Raw genomic sequence first — 19,355 nt, forward strand, 5'->3', positions numbered from 1 at the left:
ACGTCAGCCTAGGACAGATTGGAGTTGGGATTGGAGTGGGGGTGGAGCTGGATTAAATTTGGGGTTGGAGTGGGACTGGAGTTAGGGTGGGAGTGGGGCTTGAGTGGGATTAAAGCTGGGATTGGTGTGGGATTGGAGTGAGGCTGGAGTGGGTTTGGAGTAGGATTAAAGTTGGAATTGGAGTGGGGATTGGAGTGGGATTAAGCCTGGAATTGGAGTGGAGCTGGAGTGGGATTGGAGTGAGGCTGGAGTGGGTTTGGAGTGGGATTAAAGCTGGGCCTGGAGTAGGGGTCGGAGTTGGGTTTGGAATTAGATTAGAGTTTGGTTGCGTTGGAGTTGGATTGAAGTTGGGGTTGGAGTAGGGTAGAGGTTGGAGTAGGGTTAATCTTAGGGTTGGGTTGGGAGCTGGAATTGGAGTTGGGTTGGAATTGAATTGGGGTTCAGTTGGGCTTGGTTTGGGGTTGGAGCTGGGTTGGGGTGCAGTCATTTGTTGAGTCCTCTCCGTTTCATCTTGATTTGGTCATTTTATGGGCTTTTTTTTTGTCTTTTTCTGTTGTTTTTAATTGGGGTCTCCTTGCTGGCTTGGGCCCTGCTCGCACCAGGAGGTGACATGGGGGAGGACACAGCCAGGGCGTCCTGGATTTACCTCCCAGTGACAAGTCGAGGTCCTGGGTGCTGCTGTGGTGGCAGTGTGGGAGTGCCAGCCCAGCCCCACCTGGGTCCTGATGCTCCTTAACCCTGGTGCCCTCTCAGCCTGCTCTTCCACCCCGTGGGGACAACCAGAGGAACCCAGAGCTGAGGTCTCTGCTGTCGCCGGGGACACAGTGGCCCAGAGCACAGGGGGATGGTGCCTGCTGGGGGATGCTCCATCCTCATCACCACAGGGAGGAAGGCAGGGGGTGGCATGGGGAAGGTTTCATCCTCACCACCTCAGGGATGAAGGGAAGGGGAGCAGGTGCCATGTGTCCCTGTCCCCAGGACTCCCAGGAGATGTTTGTTTGTGGCCCAAATCGGGCTGGACCAGGCTTCTCCCATCCCTGTGGGGCACTGCCCCCTGTGTCCCTGCAGTTTCCCATCCCAGTGCTGCTCATCTGCATCTGGAGCCGGCATTCCTGGGAAAAAACAAAGTTTTGAGAAAAACCTAACCGAGCATGAAAAATAAAAATATTTAAGTAAAACACCGGAGTCGAAGTGAAGGGAGGGAGGGAGCACAGCCCCAGAGGGAAACTGAGGCACAGAAGGGGGTTGTGTGTGCCCTCGTGCCTTGGGTTTGGGGGTGCCCAGGGTGATGTGGGAGGGTCAGGTGGCGGATTGAGAGCGGCGGTGGCAGCGTCAGCGCTGGCGGGACGCCCGGACACCGAGCCCGCAGCGCTGACGACAGAGGGAGGGGACAGGGGAGGATCCTGTCCCGGTCCGTCCCAGTCCGTCCCGGTCCGTGTTCCCGCAGCCCTTCGGCCGGGTGTCACCATGGTGGTCACTCTGGGCTACTGGGACATCCGGGGGGTGAGTGGCACCGAGGGGGGCGGTGGGGACGGGGGAGGGCACGAGTGCGGGGATGCTGGGGGTCCCAGAGCAATGTGGGGGTGCTGGGGGTCCCGGGGTGTGGGGGAGAGGTCCGGGGGAGTCTCTGGGGTGCCAAAAGCGGGTGCTGTGCCCCCAGCTGGCCCACGCCATCCGCCTGCTGCTGGAGTACACCGAGACCCCGTACCAGGAGCGCCAGTACCGCGCCGGCCCAGGTGAGGGGGGCAGGGGGGTGGGACCCCCAAATCCCCCCACCGCCAGCCCCTCGATCTTGTCAGAAAGGGGGCGACGCCCCCACTTGGCAGCGTGTCCCGTCCCCCACTCCTGCCAGCTCGGGGGGCGCCACCTTTGTCCCCCCCCCAAGAAGGGACCTTGACCCCTCTCAGTGCCAACGTTCTCCCGTGTCTGTCCCGGGAGGGGGCAGCGGCTGCCCCGGGGCGGGCGGGGGGGACGACACCCCCAATGCCCCTTATGTCCACATCCCCCCATTTTTGTGGGTGTCACGAGTGGGGCAGAGGGTCTGAGGGACCCCCCCCCCCCCTCATCTCTCTGCCCCTCAGCCCCTGACTATGACCCGAGCGACTGGACCAACGAGAAGGAGAAGCTGGGGCTCGACTTCCCCAACGTAGGTGATAGGGGGTGTGTGTCGGGGGTTGTGTGTGGGGTTTGGGGGGGTTCTCCCGAGCTGACCCCCATCCCGGCACCCGCAGCTCCCGTACCTCATCGACGGCAACACCAAACTGACCCAGAGCAACGCCATCCTGCGCTACATCGCCCGCAAGCACAACATGTGTGAGTGGGGGGGCCCCTGGCCAGGGGGGGGGTCTCAATCACGGGGGTTTGTGGGGGGTGGGCTGTGTAAAACGCCAATCGCTTGTTTTTTAAAAGTTTAAAAGTGTAATGATAATAAAATAAAATAAAATAAAATAAAATAAAATAGTATAGTGTAGCATAGTATAGTATAGCATAGCATAGCATAGCATAGCCTATAATACAATGTAATATAATAGTATAGTATAGTATATAATACAATTTAATATAATAGTATGCTATACTATAGCATAGCATGGCATAGCATAGCATAGTATAGTATAGTATATGATAGTATATAAAAGTATATTATGTATAATGTTATATATATATTATATAATATTACTTCTATTATAAAAATAGCAGTATAATTAGAGTAATAATAATTTGGACAATTTGCATTAAGGCAACATGAGACAATAAAAACAAACATGGACAGTCCAGGTACTTTTTTCTGAGAAACATAAGCCTGAAAAAGGACACACGTTAACAGAGGATTAACCCTTAAAAGCAACAGCCTGTTGAATGTTCATACACCTCATGCATGATGCATAAATTCCGTTCAAATACAGGATTCTGTCTGGTCAGTGTAAGCTTCTTCCTCTAAATCCTAACGGTGTCATCCTGCCTGAGTGAGGCAGGAAGACGTTAGTTTCTTCTGATCACAGAGCAATAAATTCCCTTTCTCTGAAAGATTTAAGTTTCATCTGGCTGCTGTCTCTGTGCCAGTACTGTCACTGTTAGACTGGACGTGACACACACACGTGATCAGGGCTCAAGAAGAAAAAATTTTCATTCTGTGTGTTCTCTAGTTTATATACTCTTAACAAAGAGTGAACTTAAGTCATTAACTACATCACAATAGCTTGTTATATTCATTGGTGCAAAGCAATTAACGTCAATATAATTGCCAAAAGTTTTACAGAAATTCAATAAGGCACGTATACACATCTACTTAGGCACGTAGTCTAGCTTACAAAAATTTTCATGTATCTTTTCTTATCGGTTTCCATGCTGATGGCCTTGTCCTCTTCCTTGCTACGGATACACTTTAAAATCATCAATTGATACTTCTATTAACTCAGCTTTGCTTGCAGGCCAGCTGTCAAACCCCTCCATAAGTACCTAATTCCTTTCTTAAAAAAAATCTCACATACGAGATTTTTTCTATTTTAACATTATGTTATAACCTAAAACTATATTTAACACACTACTTAAAAAATTAAAACAGCATAACTTTGTAACACAACACATAAAATAATCATTTTAGTATTTTTGAAAACCAGTCATAAAATTGACATTTTTCACATGGGCTGACACCTCCCCTCCCTGCAGGTGGTGAGACAGAGGAGGAGAAGCAGCGTGTGGATGTGCTAGAAAACCAGCTGATGGATTTGAGAATGGATTTTGCCCGTCTCTGCTACAGCCCTGACTTTGTGAGTGCCCCTGTGGGTGTTGGAGCGGACAGATCCACCTTGTGGGTGTATTTGAGGGTCCCCAGGAGAAGGGAAGAGATGAGAACGTTGACTCCATATTTCAGAAAGCTGATTTATTATTTTATATTATATGAAAAGAAAATGCTATATAAAACTACACTAAACAAAGAGAAAGGATTTCATCAGAGAAGGCAAGAAAATAATGATAAAAAAATCTTGTGACTGACCAGAGGGTCCCAGACAGCCGGACTGTGATTGGCCATTAATTAACAACAACTACATGACTCCAATCAAAGATGCACCTGCCACATCCCACAGCAGCAGATAATAATTTTTTACACTTCATTTCTGAGGCCTCTCAGCTTCTCAGGAGAAAAGATCCTGGCAAAAGGATTTTCCATCAAATACATCAGTGACATCCCCCATGTGGGACACTGAGCCACCCCTGGCACGGGGGCACATCCCTGTCCTGGCTGCACTGGGGGTGATGTCCCTGGGTTCTGGGGGGCCTGGGGGAGCAGCCCCCCAAACTGTGCCCCCTCATGCCATGCAGGAGAAGTTGAAGCCGGCGTTCCTGGAGCAGCTGCCCAAGAAGCTGCAGGAGCTGTCGCGGTTCCTGGGCTCCCGGCCCTGGTTTGCAGGGCAGAAGGTTGGTGGGGGATGCTGGGGGGTTTTGGGGAGTCCCTATGGGGTCTGACCGCCCTGGCCCTCCCCCAGCTCACCTTCGTGGACTTCCTGGCCTATGATGTGCTGGACCGGCTACTCATGTTCGTGCCCGAGTGCCCCGAGCTGAAGGGAAACCTGGCGCAGTTCCTGCAGCGCTTCGAGGTGAGCGGGGCCGGGACAGCCCGGGGACAGCCCAGGGCCACCGCGGTGTCTCAGCCCCACCTCCGTCCCTGACACTCGGTGTCACCATCCCCCAGCCCTGCTGTGCCCTCACCATCCCCGACAGTCATTGTCACCATCCCCGACACCTCAGTGCTGAGTCCTTGTCCCATCCCAAGCCCCGTCCTTAAATCCCCGGTGTTTCTGTCTCCATCCCATTCCTGTCAAACCTGTTACCCCCAGGTGTCCCAATCCCTGTCACCAACATCCCCGTGTCCCTGTCCTCATCCCAGCATCCCCGTCCCCAACACCTCAGTGTCCCTGTGCCCCTCCCAGACACCCCGGTGTCCCCATCCCTGTCCCCAAACATCCCTGGTGTCCCTGTCCCTATCCCAGACACCCCAATGTCCCCATCCCTGACCCCATGGTGTCCCCACCCTTGTCCCAAACACCCCAGTGTCTCTGTCCCATCCCAGCCATTCCAGTGTCCCCATCTCTGTCCCCTGGTGTCCCTGTCCTTGTCCCTAACACCCCAGTGTCTCCATCACTGACATCCCAATGTCCCTGTCTCATTCCTTACACTCCAATTTCCCTGTCCCAGTTCCTGACACTTCAGGGTCCATCTCTGTCCCTATCCCTGACCCCCTGGTGTCCCTATCCCTGTCCCAAACACCCGGGTATACCTGTCCCCATCCCAGACACCCCAGTGTCCCCATCCCTGTGCCCATCCCAGTATCCCCATCCCTGACCCCTTGGTGTCCCAATCCCTGTCCCAAACACCTCGGTGTCCCTGTACCCATCCCAGACACCCCAGTGTGCCCTTCCCTGACCCCATGGTGGCCCAACCGCTGTCCCAAACACCCCAGTGTCCCTGTTCCCATCTCAGACATCCCTGTCTCAAACATGCTGGTGTCCCTGTACCTATCCCAGACATCCCAGTGGCCCCATCTCAGACACTCCAGTGTCCCCATCCCTGACCCCAATGTGTTCCCATCCCTGTTCCAAGCACCCTGGTGTCCCTGTCCCCATCTCAGACATCCCCGTCCCCAACACCTCAGTGTCCTTGTCCCTATCCCAGACACCCCAATGTCCCCATCCCTGACCTCATGGTGTCCCCACCCCTGTCCCAAACACCCGAGTGTCTCTGTCCCATCCCAGCCATTCCAGTGTCCCCATCTCTGTCCCCTGGTGTCCCTGTCCTTGTCCCTAACACCCCGGTGTCCCCATCACTGACATCCCAATGTCCCTGTCTCATTCCTTACACTCCAATGTCCCTGTCCCAGTTCCTGACACTTCAGGGTCCATCTCTGTCCCTATCCCTGACCCCCTGGTGTCCCTATCCCTGTCCCCAACACCCTGGTGTCCCTGTCCCCAACTCAGCCATCCCATTGTCCCCATCCCAGCCACCCTAGTGTTCCCACCCCTGTCCCCGTGGTGTGTTCCCCGTCCCCATGTGTCCCCATGTGTCCCCACGTGTCCCCCAGGCCCTGGACAAGGTCTCTGCCTACATGCGCTCGGGGCGCTTCATGAAGACCCCGGTTTTCTGGCGCACGTCCAAGTGGTCCAGCACCAAGGAGTGAAGGGCTGACCCCCCCTGCACCCCCAAATCACCCCCAAATCCCCCCAATAAACCTCGGGGGGCTCCCCCTTGTCTGTTCTGTGTCTGTACCTCCTCCCTGAGCTGCTGAGGGGCTGTGGGGGGAGGGGGGGTAACTCCTCATTTGTGGGGTTGGGACCCTTCTGGGTGGTGGATGGGGAGAGCCATTCCTAGAGGACCCCTGGAATAAGGGGGACCCCCGTGGAGGCTGTGAGGAGCAAGGTGGGGTCCCTATTCCCCCAGGATAAGGGAGACCCCCCTGCAGCTGAGGGGACTGAAAGGGGGGACCCCAATGAAGCTTGAGGGGGGGGGTCACAGAGGGACCCATGGCCCCCAGGATAAGGGGCTTCCCATGGAGTTTGGGGGGTTGGAAATTTCCCCCAGGAAAAGCGGGAACCCTAAAGGAATTTAAAGGGGCTGCAGAACAAGAGGACCCCATGGAGTTTGTGGGGTGGCAGTGCCCCCAGAATAAAGTGGTCCTGTGGGGATGGATGGGGTGTGTCACAGAACCCCTCGGATAATTTAGGAATTTAGGGGGTCACAAAGGCACGAGGATGGGGAGGACCTCCATAGAATTTGGGGTGGCTGCAGACCCCCCAGGTTAAGAAGGACCCCCTGGAATTTAGGGGGTGGCAAACCCACGGGGATGGGGAGAATCACAGAACCCCCTGTTAAGGGGGACCCCCATAGAACTTGGGGTAGGCACAGACACCCCAGGATAAGGGGGACCCCATGGAGTTCGGTGTGGTCACAGAACTCTCCAGACGAGGGGGTTCCCATGGGGGTGGGAGGGTCACAAGACTCCCGGGATTCGGGGAACCCCACGGTGTTTGGGGGGTTGTGGAGCCCCCGGGATAAGGGGAACCCCCGGGATAAGGGGGAATCCCGGGATAAGGGGGAATCCCGGGATAACGGGGATCCGATAAGGGGGAATCCCCGAGATAAGGGGGACGCCAGGGATTAGAGGGTTACGTGCAGGCGGGGGGGACCCACAAAAGCCTCTGCTAATGGGGACCCTGCTAAGCTTGGGCAGACCCCCTGGATATGGGGGACCCCCGGGATAAGAGGGGACCCCGGGATACGAGGGAATCCCGGGATAAGGGGGGGGGGGGCCCGGGTTAAGGGGGTTCCATGCAGGTGGGCGGGAGGCACAGAATCCTCTGCTAAGGGGGGGCCGCAGAGCCCCGGGATAAAGGGGGGCACCCGGGATAGGGGGGATCCCCGGGACAAGGGGAAATCCTGGCATAAGAGGGACCCCCGGGATAAGGAGAAGTCCCGCGATAAAGGGGACACCCGGGATAAGAGGGACCCTCGGGATAAGGGGAAGAAGTCCCGGGATAAGGGGGACTCATGGGATAAGGGGGACGCCGGGATAAGGGGGGGGATAAGGGGAACCCCCGGGATAGGAGGGGACCCCCCGGATAATGGGCAACCCCGGGATAAGGGGGATCCGATAAGGGGGAATCATGGGATAAAGGGGACCCCCGGGATAAGGGGAAGAAGTCCCGGGATAAGGGAGAATCATGGGATAAGGGGGACCCCGGGATAAGGGGGATCACCGGGATAGGAGGGAACCTCGAGATAAGGGGGAACCCCGGAATAAGGGGGACCCCTGAGACAAAGGAGAATCCCGGGATAAGAGCGATCCGATAAGGGGGATCCCCGGGGTAAGGGATCCCCGTTAAGCCCCGCCCCCAGCCGCGCCCTGCCTCAGCCCCGCCCCCAAGCCCCACCCCCAGCCGGGCGTGGCCGTGTCACGAGGGGGGCGGGGCAGCGATCGCGCGGCCATGGCGGTATTGGGGTACTGGGACATCCGCGGGGTGAGTGGGGACCCCGGGACCCCCCCGGGACCCCCCCGCGCGGGGCAGGGGCTGCGCGCACCCCAAAGGCGGGGCCGGGCGTCCCCCTGCGCTTTTGGGGGGATTTAAGGGGTTTTCGGGGCTCCCCCCGCTTTTTTGGGGGGTTTCGGGGGGTCCCTTTGGTCTTTCGGGTATGTTCGGGGGGGTTTGTGGGGTCCCTGCTGGCTTTGGGGGTGGGGGCTGTGGCGGTTCCGCTGTACTCGGGTGGGGGCGTGGCGGGGTTGTGGGGTTCCCTTTTGGCTTGGGGGAGCTCTGGGGCTCCCTTTTGGCTTGGGGGGGCTCTGGGGACCTCTCTGAGCTTTTAGGGGCCAGCCAGAGGTCTGTGGGGGGGGTCCCACTGATCTTGTGGGGGGCTGCGGGAGCTCCCTTTGGGGTTGTGGGGGGGTCTTAGGGGGTCTCCCCTGGCTTCTGGGGGTTTATGGGGGGGTTTCGGGGGTCTCCTGTGTCGTTTGGGCAGTTGTGGGGCTCCCTCTGGTGTTTTGAGGGAGGCGGCTCTGGCCCCTCTTCCCCCTCCCCCCGCTCCTCATTAGCACATTCCTAATGAGCTCTAATGAGGCTCCCTCATTAGCCTTGGGGGGGACGGCAGGGGGTGCCCCTTGGGGGGCTCTGATGAGTCCGTGGGGGTCCCTCTGGTGTTTTGGGGGGGTCTTGGGCTGACCTCCTAACCTTGGGAGGAACCGTGGGAGCCCCTCTGGTCTTTGGGGGGATCTGGGGGGACCCTCAGGTGTTTTGGGGAAGCTGTGGGAGGTCTGCTTGATCTTTTGGGGGTGATCAGGGATGAATTGTGGGGTCGGTCTGGGATCGATTGTGGGGTCCTGCTGCACTTGGGGGTGGGAGCATGTTGCTTTTGGGGGGTTCCCCCTGTGCAGGGGGTGCTGGGAAGGGGGTGCAGTTTGCCCTGCCCTGTGCCTCAGTTTCCCCGTGTGTGAGCCAGCTGCAGGCTCACGTTTAGGGGGTGTTTTTGGGGTGTCTCACCCATCCCCCTCCCCAGCTCGCCCACGCCATCCGCCTGCTGCTGGAGTACACAGAGACACCCTATGAGGACAAACTCTACAGCTGTGGGGAAGGTGAGGGGGTCAGGGGGTCCCCACACCACCCTCAGCCTCTTTTGGGGTTTTTGGGGTGGACCCAACATCACCCAACTCCCCCTTCCCTTGCAGCTCCCAACTATGATAAGAGCCAATGGATCAACGAGAAGGAGAAGCTGGGGCTGGACTTCCCCAATGTAGGTGTCAGGGGCTGGGGGGGCTGGGGCTGGGGGTGTCTCGCTGTCCTGGTGTCCCCATGTCCCTCTGTCCCCTCCAGCTGCCCTACTTCATCGATGGCAACACCAAACTGACCCAGAGCAACGCCATCCTGCGCTACATTGCCCGCAAGCACAACATGTGTGAGTGGGGGGCAGGGGATGGGAGTGGGATTAAATTTGGGATTGGAGTGGGACTGGAGTTGGGGTTGGAGTTTGATTAAATTTGGGGTTGGAGTTAGAGTTGCAGTGGGATTAAAGCTGGGTTTGGAGTGGGTTTGGAGTGGGATTATAGTTGGGATTGGAGTGGGGCTGGAGTTGGATTAAATGTGGGAAGGGAGTTGGAATGGGAGTGGGATTAAATCTGGGATTGGAGTGGGTTTGGGATTGGGGCTGGAGTGGGCTTGGAGTTGGGATTAAATTTGGAATTGGAGTTGGGCTGGATTTGGATTAAATTTAGGGTTGGAGTGGGTTTGGAGTTGGGATGGGAGTGGGGCTGGAGTGAGGTTGGAGTGGGATTAAAGCTGGGGCTGGAGTGGGATGGGGTGGAGATTGGAATGTGATTGGAATTAGGCTGGAGTGCACTTGGAATAGGATTAAAGCTGGGCTTGGAGTTGGGGTTGGAGTTGGGATTGGAATAGGGTTGGAATTGGATTGGGGTTCAGTTGGGTTTGGTTTGGGGTTGGAGTTGGATTGGGGTACAGGTTGGAGTGAGGGTGAGCATGGGGTTGGAGTTAAAGGGACCCACAGGCAGGAGCAGGCTGGGGTCAGGGAGGGTTTGGGCCCCCAGGGCTGATCCCCCTGTGCAGGTGGTGAGACAGAGGAGGAGATCCTGCGTGTGGACATGCTGGAGAACCAGATCATGGATTTCCGCATGAGCCTTGTCATGGTCTGCTACAACCCTGACTTTGTGAGTGTGCTGCAGGCTGGGGGACCCTGTGCCAGCGTTGGGGACCCCGTGCCAGGATTGGGGACCCCAGACTGGGGGGGTGCTCCCCAGGGTGGCTGCCCATCTTCACCCTTTCCTTCCCTCCTCCCTCAGGAGAAGCTCAAGCCGGGCTACCTGGAGCAGCTCCCGGGGAAGCTGAAGCTCTTCTCCAACTTCCTGGGGGACAGAAAGTGGTTTGCAGGGGAGAAGGTACTGCCAGGGCTCCCGAGGGGGCTGAGGGGCTGGGGAGGGAGTTTGTCCTCACTGTGTGTCCCCCCCATGTCCCCAGCTGACCTTTGTGGACTTCCTCATGTTTGACGTGCTGGATCAGAACCGCATCTTTGAGCCCAAGTGCCTGGAGCCCTTCAAGAACCTCAAGGACTTTGTGGAGCGCTTTGGGGTGAGCAGGGGCACCCCGAGGCCACCCCTGGGTGGGGCTGCCGCGGTGGGGGCACCCCTGACCCTCTGTGTGTGTCCCCAGGCTCTGGAGAAGGTGGCTGCCTACTTGAAGTCCAGCCGTTTCCAGAAGATGCCCATCAACAACAAGATGGCCAAGTGGGGCAACAAGAAGGTGTAGGAGCTCAGCACGAGGCTCAGAGGGTGGGGGGAGTCCTCACCCAGCCCCTCCAGCACCCTCCACCCTCGGTGGGGGGACAGCAGCACTGGCATGACGCCCCCCAAGGCAATAAATCATTTTTAGATGTGGCACCCTGCGCCCCCACAGGCCTTGTGGTGTTGGGGGGCACCTTAGTGCCTCCCACCAGTGGTTGGGGGTTGGTGGGTGTGGGGTGAGGGGGGTCCCTGCCCCGTGGGACCCATTCCCAGCGTGGCTGGGTTGGTTTGGGGCAGGAGCTCAGCCCGGTGCTGTTCCCAGGGCCCTCCCTGTTGCTCTGGGAAAGGGAAAAGGAAAGCAGCCCTGCGGCTCCCTTCTTCCACCCCCGCTCCTCATTAGCACATTCCTAATGAGCTCTAATGAGGCAGCTCTGACAAAGCCCGGGGGGAGGGAGCCTTGGTGCCCTGCCACCCACGCAGGGTGCTGAGTGGAGTGGGCTGGGGACAGCCCTGTCCCCCGGGGCCCCTCCTGCCATCGGCTCGCCAAGGTGGGGACCAGGGATGTGCCTTGGGTGCTGCGGGGGCGGTGAAATGCGGGGTCCCTCTCCCTGCCCTTGTCCCTTTGCCCCTTGACCCTCTCCCTACCCTGCCCTGTTCCCCTTGTCCCTCTCCCTGCCCCGAGGTGCCCCCCAGACTCTGCACACCCCACTGCTGTCACTTTTTTATTTTCCACATCAATCCCTTTACATTTTGGGGGTGCAAAGTCCCTTCGCAGCGCCCGAGCCCGCCGAGGGGGGTGCCTGCCCCCCTCCTTCCTTTGGGGGGCCGTTCTGTGATTTCCAGGAGGGTTTTTCTGCCTTGGGGGGCCAGGCGGGTTCGCTCCCAAACCCAGCCATTCCCAGGGTGCTCCATCCGGGGCGGGGACGTGATGGAGACATCGGCGTGGCCTCGGGGGCTCAGTCCATGGGGCCGATCTGCGGAGAGAGGGATGGGAGAAGTGAGGAGGGGGCGTGGGGATGAGGGTCCTTCCCCTCATGGCCCCGGACTGGGGCGGGGCTGCGGGGCTGGGAGTCCCACAGCCACAGGAGTGAGGTGGGGGCCGGGGGTCCCACAATCCCAGGAGTGAGGAGGGGGGGAGTCCCACACCCCCAGAGACACCCGGGGGTGGGGGCGTGAGGCCAGGGGTCCCGAGGTGGGGTACGGGGGTGGGAGTGCTCACCCCCAGGGATGTCTTGATGGGGGACAGCTTGAAGAGGACCCTGCGCCACTCCTCGGGACAGACCCCTCGCAGCTCGTCCGGGCTCATCTGCAGCAGTTCGCGTCCCCGCAGCACCCCCAGGGTCCGCACCGTGCTGGGGTGGGGGGGGGGACAGGAGTGAGCCGGGCTCGCCCCCAGCCCCAAATGGACCCAGGCGGGTTCTGGGGTGGGGAGGGGGCTCAAGGGAGCACCTACATCCGCGAGAAGCCCTTGTCCATCAGCCAGGCCGTCACCTCTGCCGGCGAGGAGTTGGGGTGCAGGGTGGGGGGACTGTCCTGGAGCAGGGGACAAAGGGAGGGGACATTGGGAGGGGACATCGTGGTACCGCCGGCCACCGCTGGTGGGGGTCGCAGAGAAAGGATGTCAGAGGGGTCCCCCACCTGTGTGGAGCCGTGCCCCGGCTCCGGGAGGGGCTCCAGGATGTTGCCAGGGACGTGTCCCCTGTCCCCCCGCTCGTCCTGCACCAGCCACCACTTCCTCTGCTGGTCCAGCACCTGGGCAGGTGACAATGGGGGTAGCTGGAGGGCAGACCCGGGGGTCCCAACTGTGCCCCCCACCCAAGGACGGGCCGCCCCGCTCCCACCTGCAGCGTGTCCCCCTTCCTGACGCTCAGCTCCTGCGAGTTCCTGGCCTGGAAGTCGTACAGGGCTCGGACCAGCCCCTGGGCAGGGAGCGGGGATCTGGGGGTGCGGAGGGGCTGCATCAGTGCCCACCTCCTGCCCCGAACCCCCTCAGGTTCAGGGACAGGGGGACACTCACCCTCGGCCCGGATGGTCCCTCCAGCCCGTGCCCGGTGCCTGGGCGGGGGGCAGGGACCGGGAGGGTCGCGACAGAGCTGGGGAAACTGAGGCGGGCGCTGCGCTGTCCTGGAGGCTCCCTCGGCGCTCCTGCTGCATCACGGGGGGCAGCCACCCGTCCGAAAACACCGGGGTGTACGCGGGCACCCGGTCGCTGTTGGGGTACTCGGCCCTACAACATCGAGGGGGGCACCGCGGTGAGCGCTGGGACCCCCCTCAAACCCAGACCCCCCTTTCTCGGTGTCGGGGGGCTGGAGCCCACCTGGATTTGTTCCAGGCGGTGCCGAGGCTCTTCCAGACGCCGTAATCGTCATCGCCCAGGGTCTCCTCGAGGAGCTGCAGCGCCTCGGGCAGGAGCAGCGGGCTCTGCACGGCCGGGGCCAGCCCGGGGCTGGGGCAGTGCCCGAGCACCTGCGGGGACGGGACGGGGGATTGACGGGGGTCCCCACCCATGTCACACATTCTGGGGGCGATCCCCACCCGTGTCACACGTTCCGGGGGGCGATCCCCACCCGTGTCACACATTCTGGGGGTGATCCCCACCCGTGTCACACGTTCCGGGGGGCGATCCCCACCCGTGTCACACATTCTGGGGGTGATCCCCATCCGTGTCACACATTCTGGGGGTGATCCCCACCCGTGTCACACGTTCCGGGGGGCGATCCCCACCCGTGTCACGCATTCCGGGCGGTGGTACCCGCTCCGGGGGCACTCACGAAGGACAGAGCGGAGAAGATGAGGTGCAGCAGCTCCGGGGGGTCCGGCTCCCTCACATAGCGGCGGTTCCGTCCCTATGGGGGGGAAGGTGTCCCCAAGGAGCCCCCTCTGCCCTCACACAGCCCCCGCAGCCCCACGGAACCCCCCAGCCCACCCACACTTCTGATCCCTACACGGACCCTTGTCCCTATATGGCCGCTCCACCCCACAGAGCCCCTCAGCTCACCCACACCTCCCTCACCCCACAGAGCCCCTCCACCCCACACAGCCCCCCCATCCTAACCCCACAGACCCTCCCAGCCCCACACAGCCCCACATTCTCATGCAATGCCCCATCCCCGCACACCCCCCCATTCCCACAGCCCCCCACTCTCACAGCCCCCCTTTCCCCACACAGCCCCCCCCATCCCCACACAGCCCCACAGAGCCCCACATTCTCATGCAATCCCCCATCCCCACACCCACCCAGTTCCCACAGCCCCCCTTTCCCCACACCGCCCTTTCCCCACACAGCCCGCCATCCTAACCCCAAAGCCCCCCAATCCCCACACAGCCCCACTCCCCACATTCTTATTCAATCCCCCATCCCCACACCGCCCTATTCCCACAGAGCCCCCACCCTCACAGCCCCCTTTCCCCACACAGCCCCCCCATCCTAACCCCATAGACCCCTATCCCCACACAGCCCCACTCCCCATATTCTCCTGCAATCCCCCATCCCCACACCCCCCTATTCCCACAGAGCGCCCCCATCCCTACAGCCCCCCTTTCCCCACACAGCCCCCCCAATTGCCCTTTAGCCCCTTCCCCACATCCCCCCACCCCCAGCCGCCCCCTCCAGCCCTACCAACCGCACCTACCAAGAGGTTGAGGGCGTATTTCACCTTCTGGAAGAAATCCGTGTACTCATCCTTTGGGGGCAGCGCTGCAGGGGCACAGCTGGGGCTGGCACCGGGCTGGGGCTGGCACAGGGCTGGGCAGCCCCCGGGGACCCTTCCCTCCCTCTCCCTTCCCACCTGACTTCTTCAGCTTCTTCTTGGTGCTGGCCGAGCTCAGCGCCGTTTTCAGCCGCCCCACGAAGCGCTCCAGGTCGCCCAGGACGTGGTTGAGGATCTCCTGTGGGTGCGGGGGGCGGTGGGGTGTGGGGTTCCCATAGGCAGGGAGTGCCGGGATTTGGGGTTCCCATAGGCAGGGAGTGCCAGGATTTGGGGTTCCCATAACCTGGGGAGTGCCGGGATTTGGGGTTCCCATAGGCAGATAGTACCGGGATTTGGGGTTCCCATAGGCAGGGAGTGCCGGGATTTGGGGTTCCTGTTGGCAGGGACTGCTGGGATTTGGGGTTCCCATAGGCAGGGAGTGCTGGGATTTGGGGTTCCCCATAGCCTGGGGGTGACCCCTCCCGGGGTGGGCACTTACAACATCCCGCTCCGCCTCGGGCACGGCCTGGCCGGGGGCTCGGCCCCGGGACACCTGCGGGAGCTCCGGCGCACCTGGGGACATCGCCCGCGTCACCGCTGCTCCTGGGGAAACTGAGGCACGGCGCGGTGCCTCCCTGCAATACAACACCTCCCTCCCTCCCCCCCGGCCCAGACTCACGGTAATCCGGGGAGAGCGGCTCCCGCCGGGGGGGTGGGTGGGGGTCGGGCTCGGGGGGCTCTGCCCAGCGCTCCGGGGCCGCGTACGGGGGGGGCTCCGGGGGGCTGCGGGGGCAGCGGGAAGGGAGCAGAGGGTGAGGTGAGACCCTCCCAGCCTGGGGGGGCTGTAGGGGGTGGGGGGCGGGGGAACAGAGGGTGAGATGAGCTTGAGGGGACTCTGCAGGGGTGGGAAGGGGAAAAGAAAGGGTGAGCTGAGCCTGGGGGGGCTGTACGGGGTGGGGAGGGAAACAGAGGGCGAGCTGAACCCGGGGTGGGCATGTGGGAGGGGTCTGTGTGTGGGTGTGGGGCAGGAGCGGGGCTGGTTCCGAGAGTGGGGTGTGGGGTCTGGGGGTGTGGGGAAGGAGGGAGGAGGAGGAGGAGCAGGGGGGGTCTGAGGCCAGTGATGGGAAATGGGGTGGGGGACGCTCTGTGCCCGTGGGGATGAGGGGACACCGAGCTCGTGGGTGCCGTGGGGGGGTCTGTGCCCACAGGGATGGGGAAGGGGGGGTGGTAGGGGGGGTAACTGATCCCATGGATGGGGTGGGAGGTTGTTCATGGGGTGGGGCAGGATGGGGGAGCTGAGCCTGTGGATGGGGTGAGGGTGTCGGGTCCATGGGGATGGAGCAGGAGGGGCGGGAAGGAGGCTGAGCACCTGGATGGGGTGAGGGGGGGGTCAGGCCCATGGGGATGGTGTAGGACGGGGGGCTCAGCCCCTGGAGGGGTTGGGGGGTCGGGCCCATGGGGTGGGGCAGAACGGGGGGCTTAGCCCGTGGATGGGGTGGGGGGGGTCGGTTCATGGGGTGGGGCTGAGCCAGGAGCTGGGAAAGTGGGGACAAAGGGCCCCCCTTCACCCCTCTGGTGGGGCAGGAGGGCTTTGGGGCGCTGTGGGACAACAAGGAGACCCCACCACCAGACTCACCACAACTTTGGGGAGCGACACTTGGAGCCCCAGCCGAGCTGTGTCCAGGGAGGGACCGCAGAGCCACTTACCCCCCATACCTGTGCCCGTAGTGGCTGCTCTGCTCCTCCTTCCTCTGCCTCAGCACCTTCTCCAGGCTGCTCCTCAGCGTCTCTGCCTGCACGGAGCCGCCGCGCTCAGAGCCCACCCCGGGGCGCTGCCCCCCGCGTTTCCCCGCCCAGGGCTCACCCCCAGGCGCTCGCACTGGAAGAGCAGCACGCTGCTTCTCGCTGGGTTCCTCTCCTGCACGCTGATGGCCAGCACGGCGTTGTCCAGCCCGGCCGAGCATCCCTGCACGCTTCCCAGCGGGAACGCCTCCAGCTCCTCCTGCCAGGCCGCACACGGGGGATCAGTGGCTGGGAAAGGGTTAAAGGGGTGCGGGTGGGATTGTGGGGTCGCGATTGGGAGGGGTGGGGTTTCATGGGGGTGCTGGGGTAGCATAGGAGAGTTTGGGGGCTGAGCTGGGGTGGGGCAGGGCTGTGGGTGCCAGGCTGGGGGGGTGCCCAGATTGGGGGTGCCAGGGCTGTAGGAGCTGCCAGGGTGGGGGCAGTGGGGTGGACTGGGGGTTGGGGATACCTGGACAGGGGGCGGCCCTCCAGAGATTTGGGGGTTCACATAGCCAGGGTGTGCCAGGATCCAGGGGATGCCCTGGCCGGGGGGTATTGGGATTTGGGCGTTCCCATTGCCAGAGGGTACCGGAATTTGGAGCTCCCCATAGCCCAGGAGGTGCCAGGATTCAGGGGACACTGTGGCCAGGGGGTACTGCGGTTTGGGGGTTCCCATAGCCGGGGAGTACCAGGATTTGGGGGTTCCCATAGCCGGAGGGTACCTGAATTTGGGGGCTCCCATATCCAGGTAGTGCCAGGATTTAGGGGATACCCTGGGCAGGGGGCACCATAATTTGAGGGTTCCCATAGCCGCAGGGTACTGGAATTTGGAGTTCCCCATAGCCCAGGGGTGCCAGGATTCAGGGGACACCGTGGCCAGGGGGTACTGGGGTTTGGGGGTTCCCATAGCCAGGAGGCATCCGGGATTTGGGTGTTCCCATAGCCAGGGGGTGCCAGGATCCAGGGGATGCCTTGGCCAGGAGGTATCACATAGCCAGGGGGAGTCTGGGATCTGGGAGTTTCCATAGTCAGGGGTCCCAGGATTCAGGGGATACCGGGATTTGGGGGTTCCCATAGCCAGGGGGTGCCAGGATTTGGGGCTTCCATAGCCAGGGGATGCCGGGACTCAGGGGATGGCCTGGCCAGAGGGTACCGGGATTTGGGGTTCCCCATAGCCTGGGGGTACCGGGGTTTGGGGTTCCCCATAGCCAGGAGTGCCAGGATTTAGGGGATGCCCTGGCCAGGGGGTACCGGGATTTGGGAGTTCCTAAACCATGGGGGTGCCAGGATTCAGGGCCAGGGGTTCCAGGTTTTGGGGGTGCCCTGCGCGGGGGGTACCGGGGTTTGGGGGAGCCCTGGCCGGGGTTACCTTGCTCTCCACATCGCTCAGCACCAGCTCCTGGTCCTTGACCTCCAGGATGACATCCTGGCCCCAGACCCGGCCCTGCTCCTCCAGCTCCCGCAGGCGCCCCAGGCAATCCTCGGCGCTGCGCAGCTCCCGCTCCAGGGGCATCGTCAGCAGGTGCTGGAGGGGACAGGGGGCCACACGGTGCCACACAGTGTGACACGGTGCCACACGGTGCCACACGGTGCCACACGGTGTGACACGGTGCCACACGGTGCCACACGGTGCCACACAGTGTGACACGGTGCCACACGGTGCCACACAGTGTGACACGGTGCCACACGGGTCCCATGCAAGGCTGGGGGGCGCGGGGCACTTGGGGGAGGGCTTCTACCTCAACGTGGTGCTGGAAATCGTTCTGGAGCTTGAGCAGCGTCTGCCCGTAGTCCTTGCGCTGATCTGAGGGCACAGGCGGGGTGAGGGGACAGGGACGAGCTGGGGGGCACTGAGGGGGTTTTTGGGGTGCAGCCCTCACTCACTGTAGATGCTCTTCCCGCTGAGGCGGGCGAAGCTGTTGGAGTGTGGGAGCGGGGTCCTGTCGTCATATTCGCTCCTGGACGGACAGACGGACATTGACACGCCCTGGCCCCTGTCCCGCCCAGCCCTCGGGGGTCCCCGGGGTGGCGCTCACCGGGAGGGGCTGCTGCTCCAGCGGCCGAAGGGGTCTCCCATCCTGCCGGGAGCAGCCGGAGCGCCTCGGTCCTGCCGTGGGATCTTGGGCACGGTCCTTGTGTCACCCCCTAAGTGTCCCCATCCCCCCAGCCCGCTCCTTGTGTCACCCCCTAAGTGTCCCCAGCCCCCCCGCCCGGTCCTTGTGTCACCCCAAAAGTGTCCCCATCCCCCCAACCCGGTCCTTGTGTCACCCCAAAAGTGTCCCCAGCCCCCCCGCCCGGTCCTTGTGTCACCCCCGATGTGTCCCCCACGATGTGTCCCCAACCCTCCAGCCCGGTCCTTGTGTCACCCCAAAAGTGTCCCCAACCCCCCAGCCCGGTCCTTGTGTCACCCCAAAAATGTCCCCAACCCTCCAGCCCGGTCCTTGTGTCACCCCAAAAGTGTCCCCATCCCCCCAGCCCGGTCCTTGTGTCACCCCCGGTGTGTCCCCAACCCTCCAGCCTGGTCCTTGTGTCACCCCCAGTGTGTCCCCAACGCCCCACCCCGGGCGGTGCTGTCTCTCAGGTACCGCCCCGTCCCTCCCTCCCCAATCTCCCGCTCCATCCCGGCCCCTCGGGGGTCCCCCCTTGTCCCGGGATGGGGTCCCTCCCCCGGGATGTCCCCGCTCACCTCGGTGCTGGCTCTGCTGCTCGGGCCGTGCCTGCGGAGGGTGACAGGGCAGGTGACAGGGCAGGGGACAGGGCTTGGCGTCGGCGCCGCACCCAGCTGCTCTTTGCCCTCTCGTTAAAGCGGGGGAGGGACGGCGGGGACAGGAGCACCTGGCACCGCCACCACTTCCGCAATCACCCTGGCACCCCACCCGCGGCAGGGCGCGCTGGCCCCGGGCATCCAGTGGGGATGGAGGTGTCCCCAAGGTCCCCCGCCCCGGGGCTGGTGGCGGCGACGTCCCGCAGGCAGGCAGGGACCTGTCACCCTGTCACCCACAGGACTCTGAGCCCTTGGCCGCGGGGCAGTCCCGGCTCACCCAAAGCTGGCACTGCCAGAAAATCCTTCCAAGGTGGTTTGTAGCCAGGAAAAGGCTGGATCCGGGGTGAGG

At 61.8% G+C, this 19,355-nt stretch overlaps 3 protein-coding genes across 3 annotated transcripts; 2 read left to right on the forward strand and 1 right to left on the reverse strand.

Moving 5' to 3' along the window:
* Positions 1–1,459: 1,459 nt before the first annotated feature.
* LOC128946771 (glutathione S-transferase 2-like) lies at positions 1,460–6,232 on the forward strand. The gene is made up of 8 exons (XM_054290734.1): positions 1,460–1,503; positions 1,661–1,736; positions 2,082–2,146; positions 2,232–2,313; positions 3,667–3,767; positions 4,321–4,416; positions 4,485–4,595; positions 6,077–6,232. The coding sequence occupies exons 1-8, from the start codon at positions 1,468–1,470 to the stop codon at positions 6,170–6,172; spliced, it is 663 nt and encodes a 220-aa protein (XP_054146709.1). The 5' UTR covers positions 1,460–1,467; the 3' UTR covers positions 6,173–6,232.
* A 1,716-nt stretch (positions 6,233–7,948) lies between these two features.
* LOC128946769 (glutathione S-transferase Mu 3-like) lies at positions 7,949–10,927 on the forward strand. Its single transcript, XM_054290733.1, has 8 exons — positions 7,949–8,009; positions 9,040–9,115; positions 9,209–9,273; positions 9,354–9,435; positions 10,101–10,201; positions 10,334–10,429; positions 10,509–10,619; positions 10,701–10,927. The coding sequence occupies exons 1-8, from the start codon at positions 7,977–7,979 to the stop codon at positions 10,794–10,796; spliced, it is 660 nt and encodes a 219-aa protein (XP_054146708.1). The 5' UTR covers positions 7,949–7,976; the 3' UTR covers positions 10,797–10,927.
* An 800-nt stretch (positions 10,928–11,727) lies between these two features.
* Positions 11,728–18,319, reverse strand: EPS8L3 (EPS8 like 3). The gene is made up of 18 exons (XM_054290687.1): positions 18,279–18,319; positions 18,127–18,200; positions 17,982–18,046; positions 17,612–17,767; positions 16,325–16,462; positions 16,177–16,253; positions 15,140–15,243; positions 14,960–15,033; positions 14,560–14,659; positions 14,404–14,468; positions 13,543–13,617; positions 13,089–13,237; positions 12,789–12,998; positions 12,613–12,745; positions 12,410–12,523; positions 12,225–12,304; positions 11,991–12,123; positions 11,728–11,745 (listed from the first exon to the last, which is right to left on the reverse strand). The coding sequence occupies exons 1-18, from the start codon at positions 18,317–18,319 to the stop codon at positions 11,728–11,730; spliced, it is 1,806 nt and encodes a 601-aa protein (XP_054146662.1).
* Between the last annotated feature and the right edge of the window lie 1,036 nt (positions 18,320–19,355).

This window comes from Melozone crissalis, unplaced genomic scaffold (genome assembly GCF_028551555.1).
Source record: "Melozone crissalis strain CALT ecotype California unplaced genomic scaffold, PUWL_Pcris_2 ptg000086l_1, whole genome shotgun sequence".
NCBI classification, from domain to species: Eukaryota; Metazoa; Chordata; class Aves; order Passeriformes; family Passerellidae; genus Melozone; species Melozone crissalis.